The 27828-nt window shown below is 42.0% G+C and overlaps 4 protein-coding genes across 7 annotated transcripts; 1 reads left to right on the top strand and 3 right to left on the bottom strand.

The window, feature by feature from the left end:
• Positions 1-131: 131 nt before the first annotated feature.
• Ids (iduronate 2-sulfatase) lies at positions 132-2829 on the top strand. The gene is made up of 9 exons (XM_076824740.1): positions 132-317; positions 392-569; positions 655-785; positions 869-1040; positions 1119-1268; positions 1350-1487; positions 1579-1782; positions 1860-2194; positions 2280-2829. The coding sequence occupies exons 1-9, from the start codon at positions 132-134 to the stop codon at positions 2631-2633; spliced, it is 1848 nt and encodes a 615-aa protein (XP_076680855.1). The 3' UTR covers positions 2634-2829.
• On the bottom strand, positions 2682-11831 carry LOC143375529 (uncharacterized). 4 transcript variants are annotated; one of them, XM_076824739.1, is made up of 19 exons: positions 11718-11830; positions 11271-11401; positions 8718-11189; positions 8254-8546; positions 8017-8150; positions 7796-7947; positions 6981-7208; positions 6663-6879; positions 6158-6570; positions 5781-6079; positions 5394-5688; positions 4963-5255; positions 4731-4890; positions 4302-4649; positions 3924-4230; positions 3640-3840; positions 3450-3566; positions 3174-3341; positions 2682-3103 (listed from the first exon to the last, which is right to left on the bottom strand). In XM_076824739.1, the coding sequence occupies exons 2-19, from the start codon at positions 11282-11284 to the stop codon at positions 3056-3058; spliced, it is 6159 nt and encodes a 2052-aa protein (XP_076680854.1). In that variant the 5' UTR covers positions 11285-11401; positions 11718-11830; the 3' UTR covers positions 2682-3055. The 4 variants fall into 4 exon arrangements, with proteins under 4 accessions (XP_076680854.1, XP_076680853.1, XP_076680851.1 ...); XM_076824738.1 differs by having other exon boundaries at positions 2682-3115; positions 4731-5255; positions 11718-11831; XM_076824736.1 differs by having other exon boundaries at positions 4731-5255; positions 11718-11831.
• A 1909-nt stretch (positions 11832-13740) lies between these two features.
• LOC143375611 (uncharacterized) lies at positions 13741-17064 on the bottom strand. Its single transcript, XM_076824926.1, has 4 exons — positions 16885-17064; positions 15920-16141; positions 14920-15841; positions 13741-14844 (listed from the first exon to the last, which is right to left on the bottom strand). Exons 2-4 carry the CDS (start codon positions 16037-16039, stop codon positions 13778-13780), a joined length of 2109 nt encoding a protein of 702 aa, XP_076681041.1. The 5' UTR covers positions 16040-16141; positions 16885-17064; the 3' UTR covers positions 13741-13777.
• Positions 17065-21739: 4675 nt separating this feature from the next.
• Positions 21740-27638, bottom strand: LOC143375610 (protein O-mannosyl-transferase Tmtc3). Its single transcript, XM_076824925.1, has 13 exons — positions 26875-27638; positions 26060-26196; positions 25855-25936; positions 25526-25625; positions 24918-25033; positions 24674-24846; positions 24351-24606; positions 24108-24256; positions 23715-24027; positions 23339-23629; positions 23069-23251; positions 22708-22992; positions 21740-22621 (listed from the first exon to the last, which is right to left on the bottom strand). The coding sequence occupies exons 1-13, from the start codon at positions 27064-27066 to the stop codon at positions 21914-21916; spliced, it is 2985 nt and encodes a 994-aa protein (XP_076681040.1). The 5' UTR covers positions 27067-27638; the 3' UTR covers positions 21740-21913.
• Positions 27639-27828: the final 190 nt, after the last annotated feature.

Raw genomic sequence — 27828 nt, 5'->3', positions numbered from 1 at the left:
ACCAGAGGCAAAAGATAACACTGTGTCGCATATGTATTACGTCCCTCTTAAATTAGCAATCAAACTATCAAAGTCGCGAAGTACTGCATCCAGGCAGAAGTACCTCTTCATATCATTCCGCATTATTAAGCATGCTTTCCGTGTTATATTTTATGAGCACGATTGCTTGGTGCACAGCACAGAGACAGAATTTCCTTCTAATAATCGTGGATGATTTAAGAACATCTGTAGGACGTTATGGCGACGAAAAGGCTTACACACCCAACATAGATCAATTAGTAGCAGAAGCTGCCATATTTTCCCAAGCATTTGCCCAGGTTAGAGGCAAATTGAGCATCCTTGAAATACAATTCTTGCTTCATAAATAGATGAAATTGTATACCGTTTCCAGCAAGCCTTGTGCGCGCCAAGCAGAAATTCATTTTTAACAGGCAGGAGACCGGATACGCTTCAGCTTTACGATTTCTACAGCTACTGGCGAACAGATATTGGCAATTTCACTACACTACCTCAACACCTCAAGGACAATGGATATATTACCAAGTCTATAGGAAAAGTTTTTCATCCAGGTCCCCGGTCCACGAAATATAATATTTAGATTCGATGCGATCGTTGCATGCAAATTTCATTGAACCTTTGTGAAATGCTTTGCAGGAGTTAGCTCAAACTATTCTGACGACAGCCCATACTCCTGGACAGAAGTACCTTTTCATCCATTTACAGAAAGATACAAAGATGCTCCAGTTTGCCAGGCAAACTTTCGAACACCGCCTGCGCGAAATCTTGTAATGTTTGGCGACTATTTTCTCTTCTACGTTATACCGTTGATATCCAATACTGTGTGGCAAAACTTGAGGACTGGTTTTAGGTGTGTCCGGTGAATATTTCATCAATGCCGAATAAAACATTGCCCGACATAGAAATACTGGAGGAAGCTAAACGTTTTATACAGGGCCATGCAGGGGATTCTGATCCCTTCTTCTTAGCAGTTGGTTTCCAAAAGCCGCATATACCTTTCAAATATCCTGAGAAGTATCTAAGTAAATTTACTAACTAAGCATCGCTACTATTTAGAATAATACTGGGTATTTGGTAAGGCTTACAAAGGTGTTTTACAGAATATCATCCACTGAATAAATTCGAAGTACCCAGTCCATATAAATGGCCAGAGAATGTTAGCAGTGTTGCTTATAATCCATGGATAGATTTGAGAAGAAGAGAGGACATTGAAGCGCTGAATCTCAAATTTCCATGGGAAAAGATTCCGAGTACAGTTAACACACCATGCAGAAACTTATTTGCTTCTAAATTAATAATGAAGTACACCTCTGTACCTCCTTCATTTTCAGAAAGCTTTGGCAGATTAATCATTCAATCGTACTACGCAGCTGTTACATACATTGATGAGCTGATCGGTGAACTGATTAATCAACTGGAACTTTCTTCAATTAGACAGAATACTACGATAATATTAATGTCCGATCATGGTAAGCCAGGTCATCAAGGAAAGCATTAGGCAGGGGACAAAGGGTTCTGAATTTTCTAAGGCTTTTAAGATTCTTTTCAATGCTTGAACAGGGTGGTCACTGGGGGAGAACGCGGTATGGGCAAAGTATAGTAATTTCGATGTTGCCCTCAGGGTACCTTTAATAATATCAATTCCAGGGCTAACGTTTAAAAAGCCAAAAGATTTAAATATAGGGTCTCAAGAATTTGAAGCAAACGCGGAGAAACGTTTACTGAAACGTATGCGAATTAGAATCGATAAGCTAATACAATATGGTACGTAACAAAAGTACTCTTAGCTCGTGCGAAAGATTTCGAACAAATATTGCAGAGAGTAATCGTACGATTTCCAGAAATTGCGTTACAAAAATTCAAAGGATACAGAACAATCCGAAGAAACATCTATGCTTTGAAGAAGCAATATTTTACAGACTTCAGGACAAGAAGTTCGTCGCACGAAAGTGACAGACTTAATCCACCGAGGAGCCGAATCATTATAGACTCACTGGTGGAACTTGTCGATATTTTTCCAACTATTGCAGATCTAGCGAAAATTCCAATACCTATTTGTCTGAATAGAGAGGCAAAGAATGGTACGCAGATGGAACAAGATTCTCCACAAATAGAAACTACCTGCAGCGAAGGAACAACTCTTATGCCACTCGTGAGAGCTGCTTTAAAAGGAGAAGTAACTGTCGTAGAGAATCACCGTTCACTAATCTTGCATACCAATTTTTGTGCTTCCCACATTTAATGCATCGAACAATTTGCAGTCGATACCATGGAAGAAGGCGGCGTTCGGGCAGTACCCAAGACCGAGCATTAAGCCTTCTATGCATCCAAACAGCGACGAACCGCGTTTCAAAGAAATCAAAGCCATGGGATATACTCTCCGAACAAACAGATATCGTTACACTGCTTGGCTACCGTTCAGCCCAGGAACGAAAGCGCCAGACTGGGATACTATCATTGCAGAGGAATTATACGATCACGCGATCTACTCGAGCGAAAATCGGAATCTAGCAGGCTTCCAGGATTATGTCGGAATAAAGAAAGAAATGAAAGCTTTGTTACAACGTGGCTGGAGGGGTGCTTTACCTGAAAAAAAAATAAAATTTCCTCTTTAGTAACGAAGCCTCATGTAATCGCTACAGTAATTGCATAAAATATGGAAGTATTCGTAATTATATATTTATGGATATACAGGGCCTTAACAATATGTCTAAATTATGTCTATACTTCGTAGAAACGCAAAGTATTTATTAAACATGGTTTGTTGTATTAATGAGTTTATACTTGAATAATAACATAATATTACATCAATACTGATACTACTGAATGCATGGTGGTGAAAATTATTACTACTCAGGTATGATGATTCCGTCCGAAATTCAGGAGCACGTTATATACTCGGCTCGAATACAAAACATAAAAAATCTCTTAATGGGGACCCAGTGGATCGTAATAACAACATATCAAACAGATTTCGCAGTATGCAACACATTCTAATTTCTTAACCCTCTATATAAGCATTCACTTCGTAGACTGTTCACTCTTCTTGATCTTTGCTTTTATTAGCTACTGCGGGCGGAGAAATCTGAAATTATAACTATGGTAACAGTCAGAACGTGCCTATTAAGCCGTTTATATTAAAGTAAGACTGTTACCTCCACGATGTCGTCGTCCCGATCCTTAGACTTCGTGACATTCTTATCGTTACGCGGAAGCTCGTTCCTCGCCTGTCCGCTCGCGTCGTTAGTATTTGGTGTTACTGGTAGCATTCGCGCCAGATTCGGCACTTGCATCCCCATCGGAGACTGCATCATACCTGCATTCTATCATTTACAACACTTTAATTAGATCCCCGTCGCGAGGCAACTTCGACGCGTATCCTACGTCTGGAAAAATATTCGTCGTATATCGTTTTTTTTTTCATTAAATACCTGAGTGGGCAATCGATTCGCAGTGTTATGATAAGTCTGTTGCTCCCAATAGCTATACATATCCGTCAATACTCGAGCAGTCATTATTTTTTGGGCCTCTGGCGTTGCATTAGGATACTGTAATTGTAACGAGACGCGAATAAAGTACTTCTGATTCAAGAAACATTCGCGACATCAGCCATGCGCTTACATCTTTGCGGATAAGTTGTTGAAGCTTCTCATAATCCGTGGAACCGTACATCTGTGATGTTAGGTTGTACTGATTTCCCATTATGTTACTCGATATAGGTAGGTAGGTTGGATACGCTGTTATCATTGGTTTCCCCTTCTTCTCCTCCTCGTACTCTAGCCAAGCTTGCTTCCTCTCTTCTTCGTCCAATTTTTCTTCAGCCTGAGCGCAGCGAACATAAAGGCAGAAGAGCTTAGTAATAAAAGCCGACAAATATGAAAAAGTATTCTGTACTCCGCATTCACCTTATTTTCCAAAAGAGAATCGTGCTCGTGATAGTTCTCCACTGAATTTTTATACTTCAAAAATATGTCCGCTAGTAATCTATCTTTTGGTAGATTCAACGTCGGCCTTTCCGCGTTCGCATTCGTGTAGAGATCGAAGTTATACAACTCGTTTAAGTCGTGATTGCTGTAATGGCGTTCTATTTGTTGCTCGTCGACAACTCTGCAGGAGAGCGACAGCTTTGTCACTTGCCGGTTATATATTTTTTCCTCCATCGTGCCGGCGGCCAGAAACCGATAAATGTAGCACGGTTTCTTCTGCCCGAACCTATTAAGTACGCGGATGTGAGAAGGATAGTTACAAAACTGTCCCTCCCTCGGCCGTTTCAGGAGACATACCTATATATGCGAAATATACTCTGTACATCGTGAGAAGGATTCCAACTGGCGTCGAATATAATGACACGATTAGCGGCAGTCAAGTTAATTCCTAGACCCCCAGCTCGCGTGGATATTAAGAATAATCGCGCTCTCGTGTTCGTGGGTCGATTGAATATTTTGCACCACTTATTTCGGTTTTCCGCAGAAGTTTTACCGTCTAATCGGAAGTAATCTAATCCCAATCTCCACTGCCCAGTGTGACCTTCGATGAGTTCGGAACTTTCGCCGTGCTGCGTCTCGTCGTCGATTATCTCAAGAAATGTCTCGATTAAAGTTAACGAGTACAAAGATTGCGAGAATATCAATCTAAAAGATGTTATTCCAGTTAAACGTTGTCATTAAGAATCTTGAGAAAAGCAGACGTACGGCAACGAATGAAGAACATACACTTTGTCACCGATCTGCTCGCACTCTTTCAAGATACCAAAGAGAAGTAGCAACTTGCCGGACAATCTCAAGTCTTTGTAGTCATCGGGTTGGACGAACTGGAACCACCAATCATCCTTGTTCTTTTCAATCTCTTCGGGCTTCGAAAGCTCTTCAATATCTAAATATGACGATAGAATGATTGGCATAGATATAACATTCGCAGGAAGTTCATAGAATCTTAAAATAGTACCAGTATCGTTATCTTTTTTCGTATCATTCGTTGATGCGGGTTCAGTATTTTTAACATCGTCATCGTCGCTGCTGTTGCTAACGCTGCTGCTACTCGAATCCTCCGTAGTTTGAGTGTCGCTGTCGTGGATGAAGTCTCTCAAAGAACCTTCGGAGTCGTCGCTGGAACGGAATTTCTTCTCATTGATCTTATCCATCTTCTCTGCGTTTAAGCGTAAAACTAGAGGGTGCGTCCATATTCTTTGTAACGCTTGATAATCTGCAAAGAGAGCTCCACTTGCAACACGCAGTCGTCTAAAAATATTGAAAAACGGGCACATATTAAAGAAGCTTTAAACGAATCAATCGCACAGCGTATGCTTAGAAAATTATATCGAAAATAAAGTAATTCTATCGAAGTAGAAAAGTCGGAAATGAGAAAGTTCGTGTTACCTCGCCCAGTTATCCAAGTAGTGTTGATACAGGTTAATTTGTACTTCGGTTAGCCTCACAAAAATCACATATTCCTGCTTTGGTGGCAAGAAGGGCATCAGCACAGAGTAATCGAATCTCTGTACGCATCCCTTTAACATTTTGTGCAAAACGTAAGCACGTTTTTTCATTAGCTTCACGTCGCTCTCGGTGGAATCGTCGAACTGTCCATTCGTTATTGGATTCACGAATCTGTTTAGGAATTCCTTCTTTGTTCCCAAAAGTCTAGGCTTTATAAATTGTACCATGCAGTGATCTGCAACATACAGTGTTTCGATATTTAAATAAACGATTATCAGACATCCACTATCTATATAAACATGTCATTGGACATTTTTCCATATTTACACTCTATTAAATTGTTCTGAAGCGGCGTCCCCGTAAGTATAATCCTGCGCAGCGTTTTAATACGCGTAATAGATTTACTAAGAGCCGTGTCCTCGTTTTTCAACAAGTGCCCCTCGTCGCAGACTATCATATCTGGACCAGGATCTATCAGATATTTTAAAATCGCTTCTTTCATATTTTTTCGCATTTTATTATTCGTTCCGCTAAGATTGCGGAACATCTCGTAGCCAATAATAAGTACACCACCAGTTTTTTGCCAACTCTCCAGCTGGTACTTGCGATCTACGTTCTTCTTCAATCTTTAACAGATTCGTCAAGAAATGTGTGATGAATTAGCGAACTAATATCAAGCTAGAAATTATACAAACGGAGCTTACTTAGTCATTTCGTAAACCTCGAAGTCCCCGTCTTCGATATTATTCAACCACAAATTAAATTCGTTCACCCAATTGAGTACAGTGCTCAAAGGAGAAACGATCATAATTGATTTCATGCCAGTTTCTTCGTGCCTCAGGAGCGTGTGTATCAGAGCAATCACTTGGAGGGTCTTTCCGAGTCCCATACAATGCGCAATTATACATCCAGATCCAGAAGAGTTTTTTATCCTCTCAAGGGACTCGAAACAGGCATCCCACATGAATTTTATTCCCTTGGCTTGATGGGGTTTCAAGCGCTTCACTAAATCTTGATGCACACTTATAAGTTCCTTCTTCGTTTCAGGGTCGAAGTCCAACACCAGGCTTTCCACCTTCTCTTCGCTGGCCAATCTTGCTTCGTACATCTCGTTGTACTACGTTCGAAACAATTCGGAAAATGGTATAATTCAATTTGCCGATTCTTATCGGGGACTAAATAAGTTACATGTCCATTAAAGATACATACCAACTTCTGTCGTTCATCAATGCGTTTCATCCTCTCCTCCTCTTCCTTCGCTGCTTGTTTCGTATCGTCCGCGACCTGCTTGTCTTTGATCATTCTACGAATATTTTTGCGACCCTTCTTCCCAGGTGTCCCCTGGGAGTTCGTGATTTGATCGTTATCGGTACTTTCGTCGCTATCTGTGTCCAAATTTTTGATACGTCTTCTCTTTGATTTTGGTCTGAAGAATGTGACGACATCAGTCAAGACGAATAACAATTTTATGGCGAAACATGGCGAAGTACATATTTCCCTGTTGGTGAATGATAATCAAACACGTACCTTTTTTCTGTCACCGAAGAATCCGTGTCAGAAGATTTGCGTGCCTTACGTTTACGTCGCTTCTTCTTTCCTGCCGTAGAATCGGAAGAGGCCTCATCTTGTATTATTATGGATTTGTCAGAATCCGAGTCCGAATTCAGCATCTCTTTATCCGAATCGGAGTTCAGAATTTTTCTACGTATCCTCTTTTTACGCTTAATACCTGTGTCATTAGCATCCGAATGTTCGCTACGTAATGTGAAAAGATTATAATTTGCCCGACACGTTATTCACTTAAGGAGGTATAGGACTATTGAACGACTGAAATCGACGGTTTCTTGCCGGTTGGATTTCTTAGATACCAAATTTAAACAAAAATTGTAAAAGTCACACACGAATCAATTTTTCCCCATAGTTTTATGGAAAAAAATTGTCTTTAATCAGTTATAAAATGTTTCACAAACATCTAATGTTGATGCGAAAATTCCACACGATGGAGAATGAAATTCTACAGCTTCAGTTCAAATTTTAAGTGAAAATATTCATTGGTTCAAGAGTTATGATGTACACCGTGTTTGAAAATGTAGTTTCGAGATAAACGGCTTCAAAGTGTAGTCCCCTACGCCAATACCGCTCTGAGAGGCCGTTACTCGACGGTGCACTCAATTACGTTCAGCGCTATAATTTCCGTAATTATTCGAATTTCTACACGAAACATTATTGTAAATGTTCACAAAGCATGGCACTTTCAGAATCAATAATAATAAAAAAATCGATTTTTCAAGATTTCAATAGTCCTATACCCCCTTAACTAAGAGCCATGCTAAGTAACCCACGTGTCACTCTCGTCTGCCATCTTTTGCAGCTTTCTTTGCTTCTCGTTCCATTCCTTTCGTTGAGCATCAGAGTCTGATTCCGAGAACTTCGTCGTCAGTAACTTGTCTCGCCTCCAACTGCTCTTCTCCCGTTCATCATCGTCCTTATCATCCTAATTACATTCAAGCAAATCAACGTTGTTATCACGGAATCTTTCAAAATTCTTAAACGTTTGTTTTACCTTAGTTTTGTCAGAGGCCGGGGCATTCTTTTTCTTTTGTTGCTTTCGCACCGATTTCTCCGTATCGTCCTCCTCTTCAGCATTACTCTTCTTTGGTTCACTTTCGCTACTTTCCGATGCAGCTTTCTGTTCTCCTACAATCGTGATAAATCGACCCTTACTTTACATTTACAATATTTCACGAGATATAGAATTGACGAACAAAGAGATTTCAAAGGTACCAATTTAAATAGTTACCAATATCTGAATCAGAATTTAAGAGCATGTTCTTCGCAACCATATCTGCTTCCTTCATTAACTCTTCATTGGTCGAAAAAGCAATCTGCGGTTCTTCGATTGCGTTAATGCTATCAGAGCTAGAATCTCGTTCTAAATTCTTATCGAATTCCCCGTTTTCTACTTTCTTTAAATGATTCAAAAGAGAGTCTTCCTCTTCTTTCGCAGCTTTAGCCTTCTTTTTGGGCGTAATACTTTGCGCCGAATCACTTGCTCTACTCTGGCATTTTGCAAGTCTGTCCAAATCAATGAGACTACAAAAAAATGATTTAATTGGGACTCGTTAGAAGGTGATAAAAATGGTAGCTACTATAGATAGTAGATATTTAAACATATTTCTGAAGAGTTATGTAAAAATGATTCAAGCATTTTAATCACGAAAGTTAACCATAAGCGCATTAAATATGTTCTTAATTTTTATATACCTTTTAATCTTTTTATCCTCCAAATACTGTCGTGATTTCTGCAATGCGTTCGCATAATTTTTCAAATCTTCTTGGGGTAGTCTTTCAATGAAGACGTGACAATCGGTTCTCAGTTTCTCATCGGATTGAGAATCACATATTTTTTTTAAATCGATTCGTCGTTTCTTCGCCTTCTCGTTAACGCTAACATCAAGGTCTGTATTCTTTTCCAATTTATCTAAAGAGGCCTCTATCTTTTTAAAATTTAATTTGTCCTCATTATCAGAGCTCGAGCTTTCACTGTTCGAAGAAACCAATAGCTTCGCCTTTGCGCGTACGTCTTTACTGCGATTATCAGACTCGTGTTTTTTATCAGAAGTAGCAGATTTCGTGGCGGAAAGAGTCGCAGTGTCGTCTGAATTTGATTCACGAAGAGCACGCTTAGCGCAGTGCTCTGCTTTCGTAACCTTGTCCTGTTCTTCCAAGGAACCGCCTTTACAAGCCGAATCGGTATTCTCCTCATCCTTCTGTCCCTTCTTGCCACATTTCAGTGGCTCCAATTTTGAAGCGCACTTTTCTGGCGGATTGTCTGTTATGGATACTCTGTTAGAGTTTTCAGACATAGATTCTTCAGTCACAAGAGTGTCTGAATCTGAGTCCAACAATGCCTTCTTGGCTTTCTCTTCTTCGTTCGGTTTGTCTGAACAATTGTCATCAGTTGTTTTGATCTTGGCCGTCGCACGTGATTCAGTATCGGACTTCGATTTTACTTTTGGAGAAATCACTGGTTTGGGCATTATACTCGTCCCTCCGTCCGTATTCAAATCTTCATTATCAGGCTCTACGTTCAATTCTCCGTTCTTCACCAGATTCTCCTTTGTGTTCGAATCACTCTTTGTATTTTCCGATTCTTCATTATTAACTTTCTTGGACCCTAAATTGTTCTGCTCCTCGAATTCATCGTCATTGACCTTCGAAGTATCGGTAGCTTCAATATTCTCCACAGATGTCTCAAACATATCTTCCGAAGAATCATTCTTATCATGTTCATTCTCATCTTCCTCAGATTTTGTAGAGCCCACCTCTTTTATACCAATTCTTCCCGACTTATCCTTTGAATGCACTTCGCTGGACGCTTCTTTTTTCTTCTTGTTCCCTAAAATTGGAGAAGCAACTGCATTATCTTCTGCAGATGAAGCATCCTCATTATTGTCATCCTCGACCACTTTATCAACAACTTTCTCTGTTTCATCAAGTGGTGGGTCTTTGTCTTTCTTATTTTCTTTGATATTCGTTTCGATACTTTCATCCTCGGAGAATATTTTCTTGCTTTCACAATCTGAGACCACATTTTCTTTCTCCGAAGGGGATTTCCTTTTCATCGCATCATGCGTCGTCTGTGCCACGTCGCTCTCGCTGAAGGAGCTGTTCTCCTGACTTGTATTTTCTGAGGTACAGTTCTTGTGCCATTCTTCGTAGAAATCTGTCAACTCCTTCTCTTGCGCATCAAGCTCCGTTCTAAGTCTAACGATCACATCCTTCGACTTATTTATTACATTTTTCGCAGACTCTCGGTACATCAACTTCTTCTTGAAATACTTACATTTTACTCGCTCCATATGTAGTTCGTACTCCGAGCAGACATCCTTAAATCGATTCAAAGTTTTAATCACACGTGACTTGAAATTTAGACTCTGCTCTTTGCTGATCATGGTATTTTCCTCCCCGTGTTTTGTGGACGTCGGACTAGGCTTTTTAGGCTTCGAATGATTCCCTATGCTCTCGCTCAATTTTCTCACCACAATAGAACAGTCACGAGAAAGTTTCGATTTCTGAAATTCCTTGCCAGAACTAGACTCGCCATCTTCTTTGACCAACTCGACGATGTTTTGCTTTAGGAACTTAACGTGTCTTTTTTCCTTATTCTCGGTAGACTTATCGAATATATTGTGGTCGGAATCACTGTCTTCCGGATCTTTACTCTCATTTCTCTTTTTCCTCACGTTATTAACAGTATTCTTACCTTTAGCATTGGTTTTGCTCAACGCCTTCTGCTTATTATCATCACTTTCGCTGCTTTTGCTATCCGACGACAAATAACATTTTCTCCTCTGCGACTTCTTTGCCATAGTGTCTTTAGACGACACAGACGATCTCGTTTTTTTTCTTTTATCACTCATGCTATTGTCATCTGAAGGTATTAGCGAAATATCTTCCTCCAAACTAAGCAGACTCTTATTATTCTGACTGGCTTTCGTTGTACTGCTCGTCGCAGCTTGCTTGGCCTTTTTGTTTAAATCTACCCTACATGTAGTTAGAGGGCTAAGCCTTAAAGCGGGCAATCTTTCATCCGAAGAACTAGAATCTCCGCATAAAGATTCTAATGCCTTCTGTACTTCTTTTGCTTTCTTAGTTCCCTGCTTGACATACGAAGAAACGTAGCCTTTCCCGCCAATCAGAGACTGTCGCGGGCTTTTGTTTCTATTACGTCTTCTAAAATCCACAACGTTGCCATGCTAAAGTAACGCACGTGCAATATATACAATACGCATAATGCATAATATAGACACTTACTTAAAAGAAGACATACCGACCCTAAGAGTAGCCTCCAAGTTCCAAACGAACGTTCAATTAAGTATAAAACATTTTTGGGCTATGGTTTCGGAAGCCAAGGTTACAGAATTACATTACTCTTTACATATATCCTGGAAATAATACTTGCATGTAATACCGCGTTACACTCCACACAGACGGATTAATGTCCAAGTCAACCGAGGATTTCATGGGTATTTTTTAATTTTACATACATCAGAAACACATGATTTGTTAATCGCGTAGTTTTTTGCGCAGAATATTTTATGATTACGGTTACACTCGGAACGAGGGCTCACTGCTTGAGAAATCAATGCGTCAGGGTTAAAAGCCAGAGCTGCTCAGTTTTTATAATCTGACATTGAATTTTTATTGTTGTGCTCTGTAGGCCATTGTGTTTATTACACAACGAAAACAAAGAATCGTTACCTGACATCCCGAAACTATTTACGTCCATTCTAGCGAATTGTTATGCTGTGATCAGACTCCAAGATGTATTTCGAGCAGCAAATACTAATTGATCGGTAAAAAAAAACGCACTTATCGAACCACACCGGTTGCAAGTAGCATTCGGTTTTTTTATGTAAATACACGTAGCCGTAGACGTTTACTGCTGCCCTCTGCTGCTAAAACAGCCAACGAAATTTAACTGTTAAGACTGATTCAAACACGTCAAGTAATTTAGTAAATTTTCGTGTGTGAATACTATATAACAATAATATTCGGACGGTTGCACTGGTGCGTAGGGATGGAGTGCAAAATCACTAACAGTAATCAATATGATAAATCTATCACAGCGATCGCAGAATCACGTTCATTGTTGTGATCAGTGATGAGATCGCGGGCGGATTTCCTCGCGCATCCGCGGCTTTTGCAGTACTGTATCTATATTGGGGGGCAAGTAACGCGCGATCAAGGTACCCCATGGGTGATCAAGGTACCCCATTTTATCGAAACTTGTACTATACTGATGCTAAAATCGCCGCACATGCGCAAGGAAACCCGTTCGAGATCTCATCACCGGTCGTTATTGAAATTAAATCGCGACCGTGATTTTTTTAACTTGATTGAATTGTTTACTGTAATCGTAATTCTTGCTCTTCATTGAATTCTTTTTTATAAAATACTTAAATATAGCTTGCGTTACAGTCAAAGCGTGCTAATTCGGCGAATATATAGAATATACATTCATAAATAGTCAATGTACGCAGGCACTGATTTGATTGGCTAAAGTATTCACATGTACATTACACTTTTTAACTAAAGTGAAGAAATGTTCGTTAATTTAAATACATCAAGAACGATTATATTGGTTGAAGATATACAACTGAGATTCTATAAGAACAGTGAGGACTTGAGAATGTTGCGAGAGAAAGTAGAAATTGGGGTTATGTGGCGCGTGAAAAGAACAATTATGCTCTCCAGCGATCACGAAAATCGCAAATCACTGTTCTGCCTGCACCAATCAGAAGCGATCACGAAAATCACGGATCACTGTGAAAAATCACCGTGGTTGGGAACGAACGTGATCGAATCACTCGTGATTCACAAATCACGGTTCTAGCCAACACTACTGGTGCACACTGAGTGTGAACTTTTTCGCTTTCGATTGGCTAAAGCTGGCTATTCGCACTCAGTGCGCACCAATGCGACCGTCCGAATATACTATAAAATTTAGTCAAGTAGTGTAGTAAAACAATGGTAAATTACTAAATTACTCGCTACTCGACTAAATTACTCGACGTGTCTGAATTAGCCTTTACAGACACGGCTGCAGATAACTACTTTTGACGCAAAGATAAAATCATCTACGTGACGTCACACGTGGGCAAAGTAATGATGAAAGTTCCAGCACTGTATAGATATTTACGAAAATGCGATTTTATCATTGTATTTGCAATTCTTTGTACAACATGTTTGCACCATTATTAATAATTATTAAAAAATTATTCACAGAAAAAGAGCAAGCCGTGATTCAATGATCTATCAATGAATGTGGGCCGTAGACATAGGAATAGGTATACAGGGTCGTCATTTAATCTTGCAACCCGCGTTCGCGCGAACAGGTAAAAGGGCAACAGCGCCTCACAGACTCATTCCACTACAACTAGGCGTTCGGAGAGCTGCCAGCGACCGTTGAACATCAGTGATGCCCGAGTTTATAGTTCAAAAGTTATACGAAATAAGTCCCAAATTCTTTAACCCGGGCCGGGAAATTCCGAATAGCTCTTTGCCGCGTTAATTTGAAAGAGACCATCCTAATATTCTCGAAGCTTCGGCAACACTGTAGTCCAGCGGCCGCTGGCAGCTCTCCGAACGCCGGGCCGGTGCATGGGTGCAGTGGAATCCGTCCGTGAGGTGCTGTTGCCGCTTTACTTGTTCGCGCGAGCGCGGGTTGTAAGATTAAATGATGACCCTGTATATCCCTATATTCAATCATAAAATATTTACATTTATATTTGAAACTTGTATTTTAAATATCGCGTAGCTTAAGACTCATCGGCGACTGCTTCCACGTCTCGTTCCTGTGGTGTTTCTGGCACGCAGACGCGTAGCCTAGATAAACTCTTCTCCGTAGACATGTAAGACTTGGAGCCTAACACTCGATTCTCACGGACCGCCGGTACGTCACAGAAAAGGCACCTCGTTTCCTCGAACTCTTTATCCAGGCACGGATGAAAAAGTAAACCACATATGGGGCACATTCTGTACTCCGTAGTAGTTATTTGTAAAAGAGTAATGGCGCATCTGGGTAGGATGTGACCTTGCGGGCATTTAGTGACTTTCCAGGAGAGGTCATTTATCGCTTCGCCGCACAAATTGCAGGACTCTATGTTGCTCAAAGCGAACCGCGATATCTTTTTTAACACATCTCTAGCTCTCCTCGAAAGCGGGGATGCTTCTTCGTTCTCTTCTCCCGCTAGGTATACCTCCAAGTACATTCGTAATAAGTTCATGCAGAGCTTCTGTTCCTCATGCAAAGAAGATTTACTTTGGAGCAGCTCGAGGTAGTTACAAGCATTGTGGATGAAAATCAGAGGCTGCACTTCGGATATCTCTCCAGCGATACTCCCTATACCCGAGATTACTTTCTTCTTCTCACAGATCTCCATTATTACTGATATCCACATCGCTATACGTAATTCGTACAGAGATAAGAATTCTAAATTGGATGGCATTTTTGGTAACACGGTCTCAGAATCTACCGCCTTTATTGCTTTTATTCTGATCACTTCTAACAAGTCCCACAGCTGCTCGAATCTCGGCCTCTTGCTTCTTTGTAAGATATCCGATGGATTCTCACTTTTCAGCCGAAACATACACATTTTGCTCGGTTCTTTCATTACTAGGTGGTCGTACAAAGTGTTCGGAGCAGTTACGTTTATGAACATCGCGCAACTTAGAGAATGAGCAAGACCCAGATATCGTACACGAGTCTGCGATAATCCAGTTTTTACTTTAGTCTTCAAAAACTGATCATGTCGCGTGTCAATTACGAACACGGAACTATTCTCTGTTGTAACCAGCGCAGAATCTGCACTAGTACAAGTTACTCCTAAAAACGATCAATTTCATTGTATTAATATAATTTTCCTATGATTTACGCTCGAATGAATTATATTCCATTTACCTGAAACCATGAATCCTTCTAGTTGTAAGTGCTGTGTACTCTTTATTTTCCCCTCCATTGTGAAACATAGTAGAAAGAGAAAAATACCTTTCGATACTAGGACCTTTATATCGGAACCAGTCTGAGGAATCGTTGTTACAGAGCTAACAGAAATGCGATCTACGTAATCATAGTATTTGTCGACCGATTCAAGTTTGAATATTTGGTCGTGTTCTTTAATTCTAACACCATAAATACGTCCATCGAAATATCCAACGATAATTATATATTCTTTTATATTAATGGCGATCCAATGCAAAGCATTTATCTTGGTGCATTCGTTTAGTCGCAACGTGCCCACAATTTTCGGGCTCAATATCTCATTGTGATCTGATATCCTCGGGAGTTTATAAATGATTATGTCCCCGCTGTGATAAGCAACAGTGAGATACGCGAAATCTACGAGAAGCTCGCTCCAAGCCATACAAGACGCCTGCAGCATCTTCATACAATTCTTTAATGTCGAGACTGACACAGAGTCGCTTTTACTGTCCTTCAGCTTCGCATTAATCTCTTCCTCCACAGCGTCGTAGCGCACAGAGCACAAGTCATACGCAGGATACCAATCCGTGGAGAGTTTGTGGGCAACCATGATAGCGCCCGTCGAAGTTATTATCCCGAGAAGACACTTGCTCGGGTGTATCAGATTATGCGGTGACCACGCTAAGCCGACTATTCTCGGGGCTGTTTCCCTGACGTTAGACATTTTCGGAGTCAGATTCTCTTCCATCATGAACGAATAAACTGCTTCACGACGCATGCCCCAAATTTTAGCCTCCATTCTATTTGATATAACTTCCGTCGGGAAAATCGATGGAGCGTAAACGAAGGATCGGGAAAACTTCATGGTCGATAGCGGAGACATCGGAGACGGTACAAACTCCTGTGTGGATTAACAATGTAAAATATAGCTCACCGATCGCATGGATCTAATTATCAGCAGAATATAATTGCGACTTACAAATATATGAATTCCCTTCTCGGTAATGATTGATATGTGATTGTCTTCGGACCATTGCACCGCAAATGTTGATATAATGAGTGGAGAGATCGTAACGCTAAAAATTTCCTCCCACTCCATTGTTCACGGCGTACTTGTCCTAACGTTGCTAATGTTCATAAAATTTCTCTTCTCATTTGTAAGCTTTGCATATTCTTGAAATAGAATGTTGCTACGTAATATCTAAATGACATCATTTTATAAAATTTTCGTATGATAAAATCTTTACATTTTTATTTTTACCTTAGAAATATTTAACCGTTCGTGGTCACACCTTCTTATAGTCACAAATTGGTCGCGTGGGGTTCATTGTTCCCCAGCGTCATTTTTTGAGTTAGCATTTTCGTATTTTTTAATCTTTTAACTTTTCAGTGATAATTGTACATTCGTAATACTTACACAATCATGGTATAATAGTCTTTTTCTCGAAATGTAAATTTTGATACGATAAAATTTGTAGTTGAAAATGAGCGATTTTCTACAGTTGTGGGAAAAAACGATTTTTTAATTTTTTATATTTTTTTTATGCGATAAATTTGAACTCGGAAATTGCTGGGGTGCGATACACCCCGTGTGACCGCGAAAGGTTAAACGTGTGCCTAAAATAATTCTCAGATTACATAAAAGCTTCATAAATATTGCTTTATTGTTACTTTTCACATTCGTATAACACGTGTGCATAAATGCTTTTTTTCAATTTTTAATGGGTCGGTTAAGTACAAAATGAGATCAAATTTTGTCTCACGATATGTGAGACAACTGTCATAATCGACCAAACCGGTGCAATTAAAATTAGCAATTATCAACGATCAAGCATCAATCTTCCCAGATCAGCTGCGACCTAATTGGTGATTGCTCGTTAATAAAAAGTGCGTGCAATACATGGATTACATGACTATTCTTATTTAGTATGTAAAAATCGTAACCTATCACTTCTATCACATGTCACGCTACGCAAGGTGCTCGTATGTAAATAAATACAAGCTTCGCGCTGCCCACGCGTGTCAACAAAAGTTCGACCAACGTATTTATAAAATTTCCACGAACTTCTCAACACCCTATATAACCAACCACGTGACTGGAAGTGGAAGCCTCGAGAGGAACGCCATGTTGGAATATTTGAAAAGGAGTTCCAGTCAGGCTGCTAAAGTAATCACTTGTATAAGTTTCCCGCCATAAAAGCGTTGATCACGCGATGATCTATCACGACGATTTATCACAATATAGAAGAAACATCACGTTTAGAACGCGTGCACTATATACTACATACGTAAAAGTAAACGTTCCTGAACATTTTTTCCAGTATATTTGAAAGTAAAGCATTATAACCTTTAACCTAAAAAGCCTCGTCGAAAATCGATATTAAATACATCTTCGCAGTCGTGTTTGTTTTTCATGTTGAAGGAAGCTTCTTCCCTAGGAAACAGCCAAGTTTGAACTTCGCTTTACTTTCTCCACATAAGACGACTCTGCACGACGGTATTAAAGGTAAATGAGATCGATCGATCTCGCAGGGATCAAGCAGACTCAAGGATACACCGGAATACCAGCGCGGGAACAATCGCAGGAAAGTTTAAGCGATCGCATTTAAAAGTCACGAACTAATCCATTCCCCACGTTTCAGAGGCTGTGGGCGACTTTTTGGTTAACGAGAGCCGCAGTAGCTCGTCATCTCCTCGTTCGAGCACGCTTTCAGGCAGCACTCCTCGTAGACACCTGGCGTCGTCCTTCGGAACCTCAATATCCTTCTCGCACTCTGGATGGATTTATAGGGGATCAAACGGTTATTAAATATATAGTCCGCCCCGATTTCTGGAAAAAGAATAGTCGTTTTAGCCAAGCTCCAGCGCGAGCACGCGGAGCAAAAATTAAAGCGTCCCTTCAATGAACGCCGCCTTTGGAAAGGGACCCCGTCTGCAGTGGCGGATTTAAGAAAAAAGGCCCAGGTGGCAAACGTTTGGAGGGGCCCATTTTTTCGAGAAAATGAAGTAAAAGTATAGAAAAAAATAATGCTAGATAAAATCATAATTTCTTTTTGAAGACAGGGTCTTAGAGGAGGGCTTCTGAACAGGGGCCCGTTTTTTCGGGTAAATAAAGCGGTAGTTTACTAAAAACAGGCTCAGTGTAATAATACAGAAAAAAAATATACTTTGGATAAAATCATAGTTTTTTTAAGGATGGGGCCCTGGGTGGGCCTTCTGAGCAGGGGCCCAGGTGGCAACTGCTCATCGGCCGCCCTGTTAAATCCGCCACTGCCCGTCTGTCCCCGCTAAGCGCGCGCAGGGACGCAGCTTTAGCGTAAAAGAGCATTCAAACGTTTCTGTCGCACTCGATTGCGGCGTCGAATAAATTTTAAGGAGGTCACGCGCGATGCGTGTCTATTTACCCTGATCGCCCCTCTTGAAACGGGAATTATAATTTCCGTGGCACATCATGCGCAGAGTGTCCGAAAGATTATCACCGCAATATTTGCGGACTTCGCTCACAGCCTGTCCCTTCGACTGAAATATTAGGATCGCTATCACGAGTATCAGACTCACGAGCATGTACAATCGGCGTGCGAACATCTAGAAGCAAAATCGATACTTTCAATACTCAATAACAGCTAAGCAATGCGTGGATATATGTAGCTCTTTTTGCTCTTCGAGCGAGATAGAGCCTGGCCCTAAAAAATAGTAAAGGATAAATATTATAATATTATTAGTAGCGTGATATTCGGTCGTAACAATTACATTGATACTACAGAGTTCTGTGATACACCTGACTCTTTCGAAAACATTAAAAATAATTTGCATGCTACTTTTATACGTTTGTGTAGAAACTAAAGGGCGTGTACTCGTATATTATTATTATTAATCGTCTTTATTACTGAAAAAAATATATATAATGTTGAAAGTAATAATATTTTTATGAGATTTCGCATGCTGTTCGAATGGCGCCGGGCTTAAGGTGTTTAAGAGGTGCGACATCTATTCGCCCTAAAAAGAATATCGGTATACAATTGCCGTGCGTGCAGCTGGATTCACTGGCTCCCGTTATAAAAATCGGCAGCGAAGACTTGGACGGGTGAACTCGAAAATCGAGTATCGTAAATGGATCGTCAAGTGTGTCTATTTAAACCGCTTTCATTAACCTTTATCAGCACTTATCAGTAACGATGCCCCATGCTGTTGCTGTCGCGTACCAGTCGGCGAGTAACAACCTATTTTTAGATATCGTTCGTGCAAATATAAATCTCGCGCTGCAAATCGTCCCTTCGCGCGAGCAGGGTTTACGAATATCCCACGGATTTTAAATTTGCCCGCGCCCTCCCGCCAGCGGTCGATTCGAAAAAATCCTTAGGGATCGAGATCTCGCGCGATTTCGATCGAAAGGAAATCGTAAGTATTATCGACGTCTAATAACAACGTGTATCTTCGTTCTTTCGAATTAAGTTTACCTTGGTTTCAAACGCGCTTGATAAGTTGAGCTCTCTCATTTTTTTTTACAAAAATTACGTCTACCTTGATAAGTATCGATAAGGAAGAAAACATTGAGGTCGACCTCCTTCGAAAGATAACCGCTACTTGCTGTCGCTTTTTAGCATGAGTTTATAAATAAAGATCTAGGTGGAAAAACTCAGGCGAGATATTGATGACACATTCGACTATTATAATGTTAACTGCACTATCGTTCTGCTTAATGATTCACGACCAATGATAGTATATTGCCTTAATATAACTTCCTTTACAAATATGGATCTTTCGCGATCTTTCCTCGGGGGTAACATTCTGTCCAATTATACGGACAGGTGTTTCTTATCAGCAATGTGTCCATTAGACAATTTCTTCCGTTCTTAATTTGATCATGCTAATTTTTTAATCTTGCGCTTGTGATATTATCGCGAGTGGGAAAGGAACGTTAGATAAATATCGAAACGGAAAGAAATATGTAAAAGAATTACTTACTTAGTATGTGTCGATAAAACAGAAATCAGCACGATGCGTATATTTTTATATATATATATATATACCACGAAGTACTATCACAGTTGTTTGTTTGTTTCTTTCTTATATTAATCATTACATTGGCCGAAGGATAAGATTCCAAGTAGCCTAATTTTCGCCGCAAAGAGGAAAAGCGAACGATAACAATCCGACGAATGGGAACGCCCTTCTTTTTTGCACGCAATCATTTTAGCGGAATGCATTGCAAAGTGTAACGCAAGATGAAAAATGATTACGGTACAGTCGAAGATGCGTTATTGCAAGTACTGACTCTTTTATATCTTCTATTTTGATAAAATTTAACGTTATGCGTCGGGATCGAAAATAAATGTATTAAGCACGATAAGAGAGCCGCGAAAACACTCGCAAAAGAGTAGCCCGTATCTTAAACACCAAGAACCATTCGACTTTTTACAGAATACCCGAGTGCGTGAGAATTTTAGAAACTTGTGTCTGAATATACCGTATCGTTTACGAAGAAGCTGATCCGCAAAGCTTTTTCCATCGACCGCCATATCTGTGGGAAAAACGATTCGCGTATCTTTTTTGGATGATTACCCCTCGATCAATGTTAACGACCATCGGGAAACTCCTCGGCGAACCCGAGCATTCGCATTCTCTCGAATACATCGATGTCCTTTGCTCGAGCTCTGTTCCCCTCCTTTAAACTGCCATCCTGCGAGCGGCCACGTCTCACGGTGGGAAAAATCGACTGCCCGTGTCGGTAATCTACGGCGCTGCTTATCGATCCCCTCGATGCGAGAAATGATTATCGGCTGTGGTCCGTGGCGGCAATTTCGTCCTCTCTGGCGTCAAGTCGCTCGCGATTACTTTTCAAATAACAAACGCTCCTCGAACCCTCCGCACTCTCTATTTTCAAAAGACGTTCGCGATTAAAACGAGGGAAATACGAGGAGCGAGCAGGGGTTCGCAGCGATACATCGTTCTTTTTTCCTTTTGTTCGTCTTCATTTCATTCGATCCGTCCGAACGTGCGATTACAGCTACTGTCCGTAGATCGCGAGAAGATAGAGCGCGCCGGGCCAAAATACGCTCTGGCATCTCGAACCTATTAAATTTTCATAGACATTCTCGACGCACTGTTCAAGCACTTTCGACACTGCCTGCGTTTCACACCTTGTTAATTTATCTCTTTTGCGGGTGGTGAGAAATGGGCAAAGGTGCGCGGATCGAGGTAGGATTGCTAGATAGAGGGGGCACGGGAGGAGTGTGAGGAGGAGATAGAGAGAGAAATGGAACGCGCCCGACGCTCGATCTTCCGACGACTGGCGCTGTTCTGCTCCGTTTAAAATCGACAACTCGCAAAATACGCGCACTCCCTCGATCCCTACTTAATGCAGCAAATTAAACGCGGCGTACAGTACGCGCATTTCTGCTCTGCTCGTTTCTTCTCGTCTCTTACGGAGCCACCGTCTCGTATCCCCGGCATTATCGCATTACTTTATTATCTATTATTACCGCTTTATTACTACTATCGTTGTACACGCTACTAGCAAGTATTCCGCTCGCCAGCGATAGAAACCTAAGTTTAGTCTTAACTCTCCAGTGGCCGGCGCGAAGTCTCGCCGACCTCAGATTATCTTCTTCCCACTTCGCGTTGCCTCTTTCGAAATTCGCTTGCCGTGTTATTGTACTTGAAAATCCGCGCTGATTCCGCTTGCTAATAAATCCATCCTCGGAGCCCGACTTCTACGCCACCGTTTACAATCTATTATTCAGAGGCCGACTTCTCCGCTTACCGTCTAAAAATGTAAAGGAGAGTAAACCACGGGAGATACATGTTTTTTAAATATATTTTACAAAACGTTCTATTCGTACAGCATATAAAACAATACTCTGTATTTATTTTATATTCACACATTAGCTCTATACGACTGTACCACCCATATTCTTTCGTTATACGCAGAATATAACTTTATACAGTATTTCGGCGGATTTCAACGTCAATACTATGAGAGCGCAGTGTCTTTTGCCTGTCGCGTGGCCGCGGCATGATTGACTCCGTCGAACGTCTCCGAATTGATCGTTTTGGTTGCGCGTTCCCGATCGATTGTCAATTCCGTCGCATCCGCGCTCACGCCCTTACCGTACACTCTGTCCGCGGGGAGTTCCTGCGCGTTCGCGTTCTTCGAGCTCGAGGGCCTGTCCGCGTCGTTGTACGCCTCGTCCGTTCTCACCTCGTTCAGCGGGACCCTTACCGGCTTCGACGGACCCTTCAGATGTATTATATGATTATTCAGCGAGTCCGCGTTCCCTTTCTTATTGCCTATGTGATTGTGGTGATTCGAGAATACAGAGTCCGCCTTCCCCAGAAACTGATTGCTACTGTGAACGATGTTCCCGGGCCCGCCGGCGACGGTAGTGCCGCCAGCGCCGCCGGAGATGTCCCCTATGTTGAAGCTCTTCTCCTTCGGCCCGGCCTGCCAAAAGGAATCGTCCAGCACCTCGGTGTCTCGTTGCTCCGGCGGCAGCCGACTAATCCGAGCCCTCACGATGTCCAGGTGCCTGTGCACGTAGTCCTGCTGGGGCGCCAGCGCTGCCGCGCGCTCTAAACACTGAGCAGCTAAGCCTAACTTACCACGCTCCACCATTACGACGCACAGATTATGCAGCCCTTGAATGTTCGTTGGGTCCAGCTGCAGTATTCTACGGTAACACTGCAGACCATTCCAGAATTACCATTAACGTTTCTGCAGTTTATGGAACGTGTAATAGAATTTCTTCTCTGCTAAATCGTACTTACATTCTCAGCAGCATCCAAGTCTTTTATATTGTTAATATAGAGATCGCCTAGAAGGATTAAACCTTTAACGTGGTCCGGGTGAAATCTAACTAGCTGGTTTAAGAAAGGCGCAGCTTCGAGGGGACGCTGCTCGTCCGCCAGCAAGAGAGCCAGATTGAATAAAGCCGAGCGAAAGTCCTCCTTTAAAGCGACCGCGTTGCGGAACCATCGCTCCGCGCTTCCGCTGTCGTGATCGTCCATGGCCAGCATACCGAGATTGAAGTGCACTCGCTCGTTATTGGAGTCCTGAAAGAGAATTCGTATCATTTCGGATTGGATAATGGTTAATGATTCGTTTAATGCTATTGACAAAAGACTGCACCTTTCGCAAAAGCTTCAGAAGCCTCTCCCTGGCTACCTTGCGCAGTTCTGCTCGCCCCAACTCTTGTAGCAGAATCGCCGAGTTCAGTAATGCTTGTTCGTGTTCGGGATCGAACTCCAACGCTTTGTCCAAGTATGCTAGGGCTTGGGATGCCTTTCCTTGCTCCAGGAACACGACTCCTAGCTTCAGAAGAGTAAGAAGTGAAAGATCAGCTGTGTTCGGTACGTACGAAGTCTGTGAGGTATAACTGAATTTGATTTCGATAGTTACATTGTAGTAGATGTCTGGATTATTGCTGTCGTAAAACAGAGCACGCTCGTAAACCTCCTGGGCTTCTTTGGTGCGATTCAGTTTGATCAAGACATCCCCCCGATTGATATAAGCTTGCGTGTAGTCGGCACGCATACTAATGGCCTGTCTATAAAGTAAATCGGCTTCTTCTAATCTAGTTGCGTTCTTTGCTATTAAATTCGCTAGATTCACAAAGACATTCAAGTGATTTGGTGCTATTCGTGCTTGGTAAGATTCCCCGGGCTTCGCCTTGGGCAGCAAAGACTTCGCCTAAACAAACAAGCACGCGCTCTTAGAAAGCAGATTTCCTGATTCACCAATTCAAGGAGCTACATCATTTAATTGCATCGCTCACTTTCAAGTACGCATCCTCAGCTTCCTTAAACATTTTCAAATGATTGTACGTCCTACCGACGTTTATGTGCGCGCCGATGTCGTCCCCTTGAACCTGCACAGCCATGTTAAAGAAGTTCAGAGCTTCTTTAAATCGACCTTGGCTCTCCAATGCGTGCCCCACGTTGTTAAACAACTTCGCGTTGCGATCGTTCACCTTCAGCCCCGACATGAATATCGAGTATTCGTCCAGCCAATCGTAGTTCCTGATGAACGTCTTCGTCGTGTGAGCAGCCACGAGTGTTATTAGTAAAAATAGCGTTAGTTTCTTGAACCTAAAAGTTGGAAGCAGAAATGCGCGCGTGAATCGCTGAGTAGCTAGCATGGAGGATCCCGAGAACTGTGAGGCGTTTACTTTTTGTCGCACAGAATGCTCCATCCGTATCCAACGAGCATACAGAATCCCATCGACGGCGCGTACAACACTCTTTCAGCAATGACGAATCCGACCGGGAAGAAGAGATTCGAGGCAGGTAAGAAAGGGAGTATCATCATAGCCAGACTCTATGCGAATTATTGCGAGTTATAAAGATTCGAATACAGCAGTGTTACGCTTTTAAAAGGACGCTGCTAATGCATGGATTTATGACTAACTAACCATTATGAGAATGACGGAGGTTTGTCTATTGGGTGTTAAAATTGCTGCCGCCAGCAGTCCCAGTACAGTTGTATGGGTAGCGATAGTAGCTAGATTGCGAGGATCTGTAAAACTGTCTATCAACGGTATCGTTCCCATAGTCCAATCACAGCATAGATCGCTTGGAAGAAATAGCAGCCTTAAATTAACCGCTGCGAGGTAATTGTACGTAAGCTGCCTTACTGGCGTTGGTGCCACTGATGCGGGATTGTCGAATCTGAAATGCATTTATGGAATCATTCTCCGCTGTGCCCCAGTAATTATACAGCGACGGTTCCAATTACCTGGTGAATACAGGTAACTTTGAGCCCATTACATGCAGTCGGAGAATAAGTAAACTAAACGTGACGAGTGTAAGGGCAGTCAGTCGTTTTGTACCTTCGCTGGACCAAGCGAGCGATACTTTCTTCCCACCAAATGCTGCCTTTAACGTCAAGAATATATCCATTGCTCTTACCTAAACGGGCAACCGAGTCCGTCAATTTAAACTGCTTACTCCAGGACGTTACTTACGCGTTACTCGTTTACCTTTTGTACAACAAAAATTTCATACAATACACAGACTGCGGTGGCAGTTATTCCTTGCTCTTTGCACAACATCGCAGTAAAAACAAAGAACATAGATAATATCAGGGACCTCCATCCTAAAAGAAATCGTAGTAAGATTAGCGTCTGCTCGTGAGAAGTAGGATCAGTATACTAATACAGTGGCGTGCAAAAGTATTCGGCCACCCTTTAAAATTGCATAACTTTTTTTAAATTAATCCAAACGACTTGAGTTTTTCTTTAGATGCGGCGGTTTTTTAAGTTTTTCGACCTTATTCTGCATGTATATAACTTACTTAAACCTACAAACGAGTTTTTTGAATTTTCATTACAGGCTCATAAAAAAAAGTTTAAAAAACGACTTTTAATATCTTTTTTGCTATTCCGACCAACTGATTTTTTTTTTCAAAACGACGAATCACGTCACATAGCAAATTAATCCTTCCAGCTTCTTAAAAAAAACTCAAGTCGTTTGGATTAATTTTAACAAAGTTATGCGATTTTAAAGGGTGGCCGAATACTTTTGCACGCCACTTGTATATCGTTTCCAAGGTTCCTAATCCTAGGATAAGAAACGTCGAGTATCCCACCTGTAGACCTTTTACTTCTGCAACATTTAGTGTACGTGATTAAAGCCGCTAGGTAAAATAAAGAGGACAAAGTTTCCGCCCTTCCGACCACTCCTGTAACCTTAATACACGATTATCCGCTGATAATGTATCTAAACTCAATCTAGGAACTACGATGCGATCGATCGATCGCTCGACGTCGACCCTTTCAGTCTGGACACAGTACAGAAACACTGTCGCCGTAGGGAGGAACAAGGACTAGAAACAATTATGGAATAGAATTCTTATATGCTCTCCAAGGTAACGTCGATCGATTCGGTCGATACGGATGGCGAGCTTGTGCGACTTACTGCCTCCGTATGTATAGGATGAACCACGAACAGGAAAGAAGACACAAAGGTCGCGGAGTCGGACAGAAACATCAAGCAAGTCCTGCAATAACGATTAAGACGTGGTTAACAATGCGAGTCAGGTTCATTTGCTGGCATTATTTGTGTAAAGTCATTGAAATATGAGCTACATAAAACAGTAGTTCACCCTACGAGCGAAACGCACCTGAAATATAATAAGCATACTCCGACGTGTAGGATAACATTAAGTAAATGATATCCCATAGGATCCAACTGATGAATCAGGTAATTCCATCGAAATGTGAGAACGCACAGTGGCCTATATGACTTGTGCGACTGCTCCTGTTGATAGAAACATGGTGCTTAGTTATTCAATCAATCTCCAATCAACTGACATTCTTTGCAGATATCTCCAGGAATTTTCGAATGAAATTCATTTTTAGGGTAGTTAACACCTTGCCCTACCAATTAGCAGGAGAAAAGCCGGGCCAAACTGGTTTGGGACGATTTTAATCGAATAGTTTGTAAACAGTAATGTGTCGTGTTCATGTTTAGCCTGAATTTAATTCCACGAGTCTGACTCGTGATAATCATGCTTGGTTGAAAATTTTCACCACGAGTGGGACTCGTCAAAGTACTTAAGGCAAGGGGTTAAGGGGCATAATAGTTTTATAAGACTCTCCGTACTTTCGTACTGTACAATTATCTTTACACGGTTCTTAAATAAAAATTGCATACCAATTTATAACGTCTAAATTTCTTACCCCAACATTTATTTACAAAACAACAGCTCCGTTATTACGAAGCTTAAAAAACAATCTATCGATCGGAGATTTAAACAAATTCGAATCGAATAGAATCGCGTCGAGTTCGACGCGGCCGAGTCGAATCGAACCGAATCGAAAAGGAAGGAAAAGGAGAAGAGTTCAACGGATCAATACACAAGAAGGTAGAGAAGAGCGAAAGGGAAGTGGGAGGGGGGGGATGAATCGAAAGCGGCCCTATCCATGCATCACCCACCTTGTGCATAGGAGTACCCCAGAAATCATTGTAAAAGACATTTTTCAGAGGTGTATGGGGCCTCAGATCCCTATTATCCTTGATCGCTGAAATGTCATCGAAAACGAAGCCGCAATTCAGGCTGTTCAGATAGACGGCGAATGCGCTTATGGCGACGACCGCCGCGAGTACTCCCCGCGCAGGCACTCCCATCACAAATGAGACATCGATCGGCCGTCCTTTCTTTTCGCGATTTTCGATCCCGAAACCCTGCCGCGAAGCTCCGCCGCCCCCCGGGTCCTTCAGCCGCTGCTCTCTCGCCCCTCTCGTTCCCCCCGCGGACAACCTTGCCCGGCTATCTACTTGTCTAGCTATCCAGCGGCCCAGCTAGCCGAGCCCCGAGATCTCAACCCCGCGGTGTCCACGAAACACGCAGGAATCCCGTCCCCGGCCGCGTAGACGTCGATTCCCTGTTATTCAAGCACATCGTGACACCTACGTGCCCAACGCTTCCAGATACGGGCGCGCTCTCGCACAGACCGATCCGCGGGGCTCGATCAAAGGCATATCAACGGGAGGCGAGCCCTCGTACGCGGGTGAATCCCTTTCCACTGGGCGATCGCCCCGGGCAGACCGGTTCAACACGATTCACCGTATCCGCGCGTTAAGAGCGAACTGTCAAACGGATGGACGCTTATACACAGCGGTCGCACGGTAACGGACACGTTACGTGCCGTGAAACAGGGCACAACGCAAATACCACGGTATATACGGCGGCGACGCGGACCCTCCGAGAACCGAGGACGCACGCGCGACGTCGGGTTAAGCGCGAACTACGCGGCACACCGACTGTGCCGGTATGTGCGCTTCGAAAGCTCCTTCGGCTTCGTCTCATTTCCAAGCTTTTTGTTTTACGAATGCTTCGTAGTAGAATTGTAGAATTCCAGCTTAAATTTTAATTCCGAGGATGGAATT

This window comes from Andrena cerasifolii, chromosome 12, assembly GCF_050908995.1.
Source record: "Andrena cerasifolii isolate SP2316 chromosome 12, iyAndCera1_principal, whole genome shotgun sequence".
NCBI classification, from domain to species: Eukaryota; Metazoa; Arthropoda; class Insecta; order Hymenoptera; family Andrenidae; genus Andrena; species Andrena cerasifolii.
Note: the sequence above shows the minus strand (reverse complement) of the source record. Positions and strands in the feature narration are given on the sequence as shown.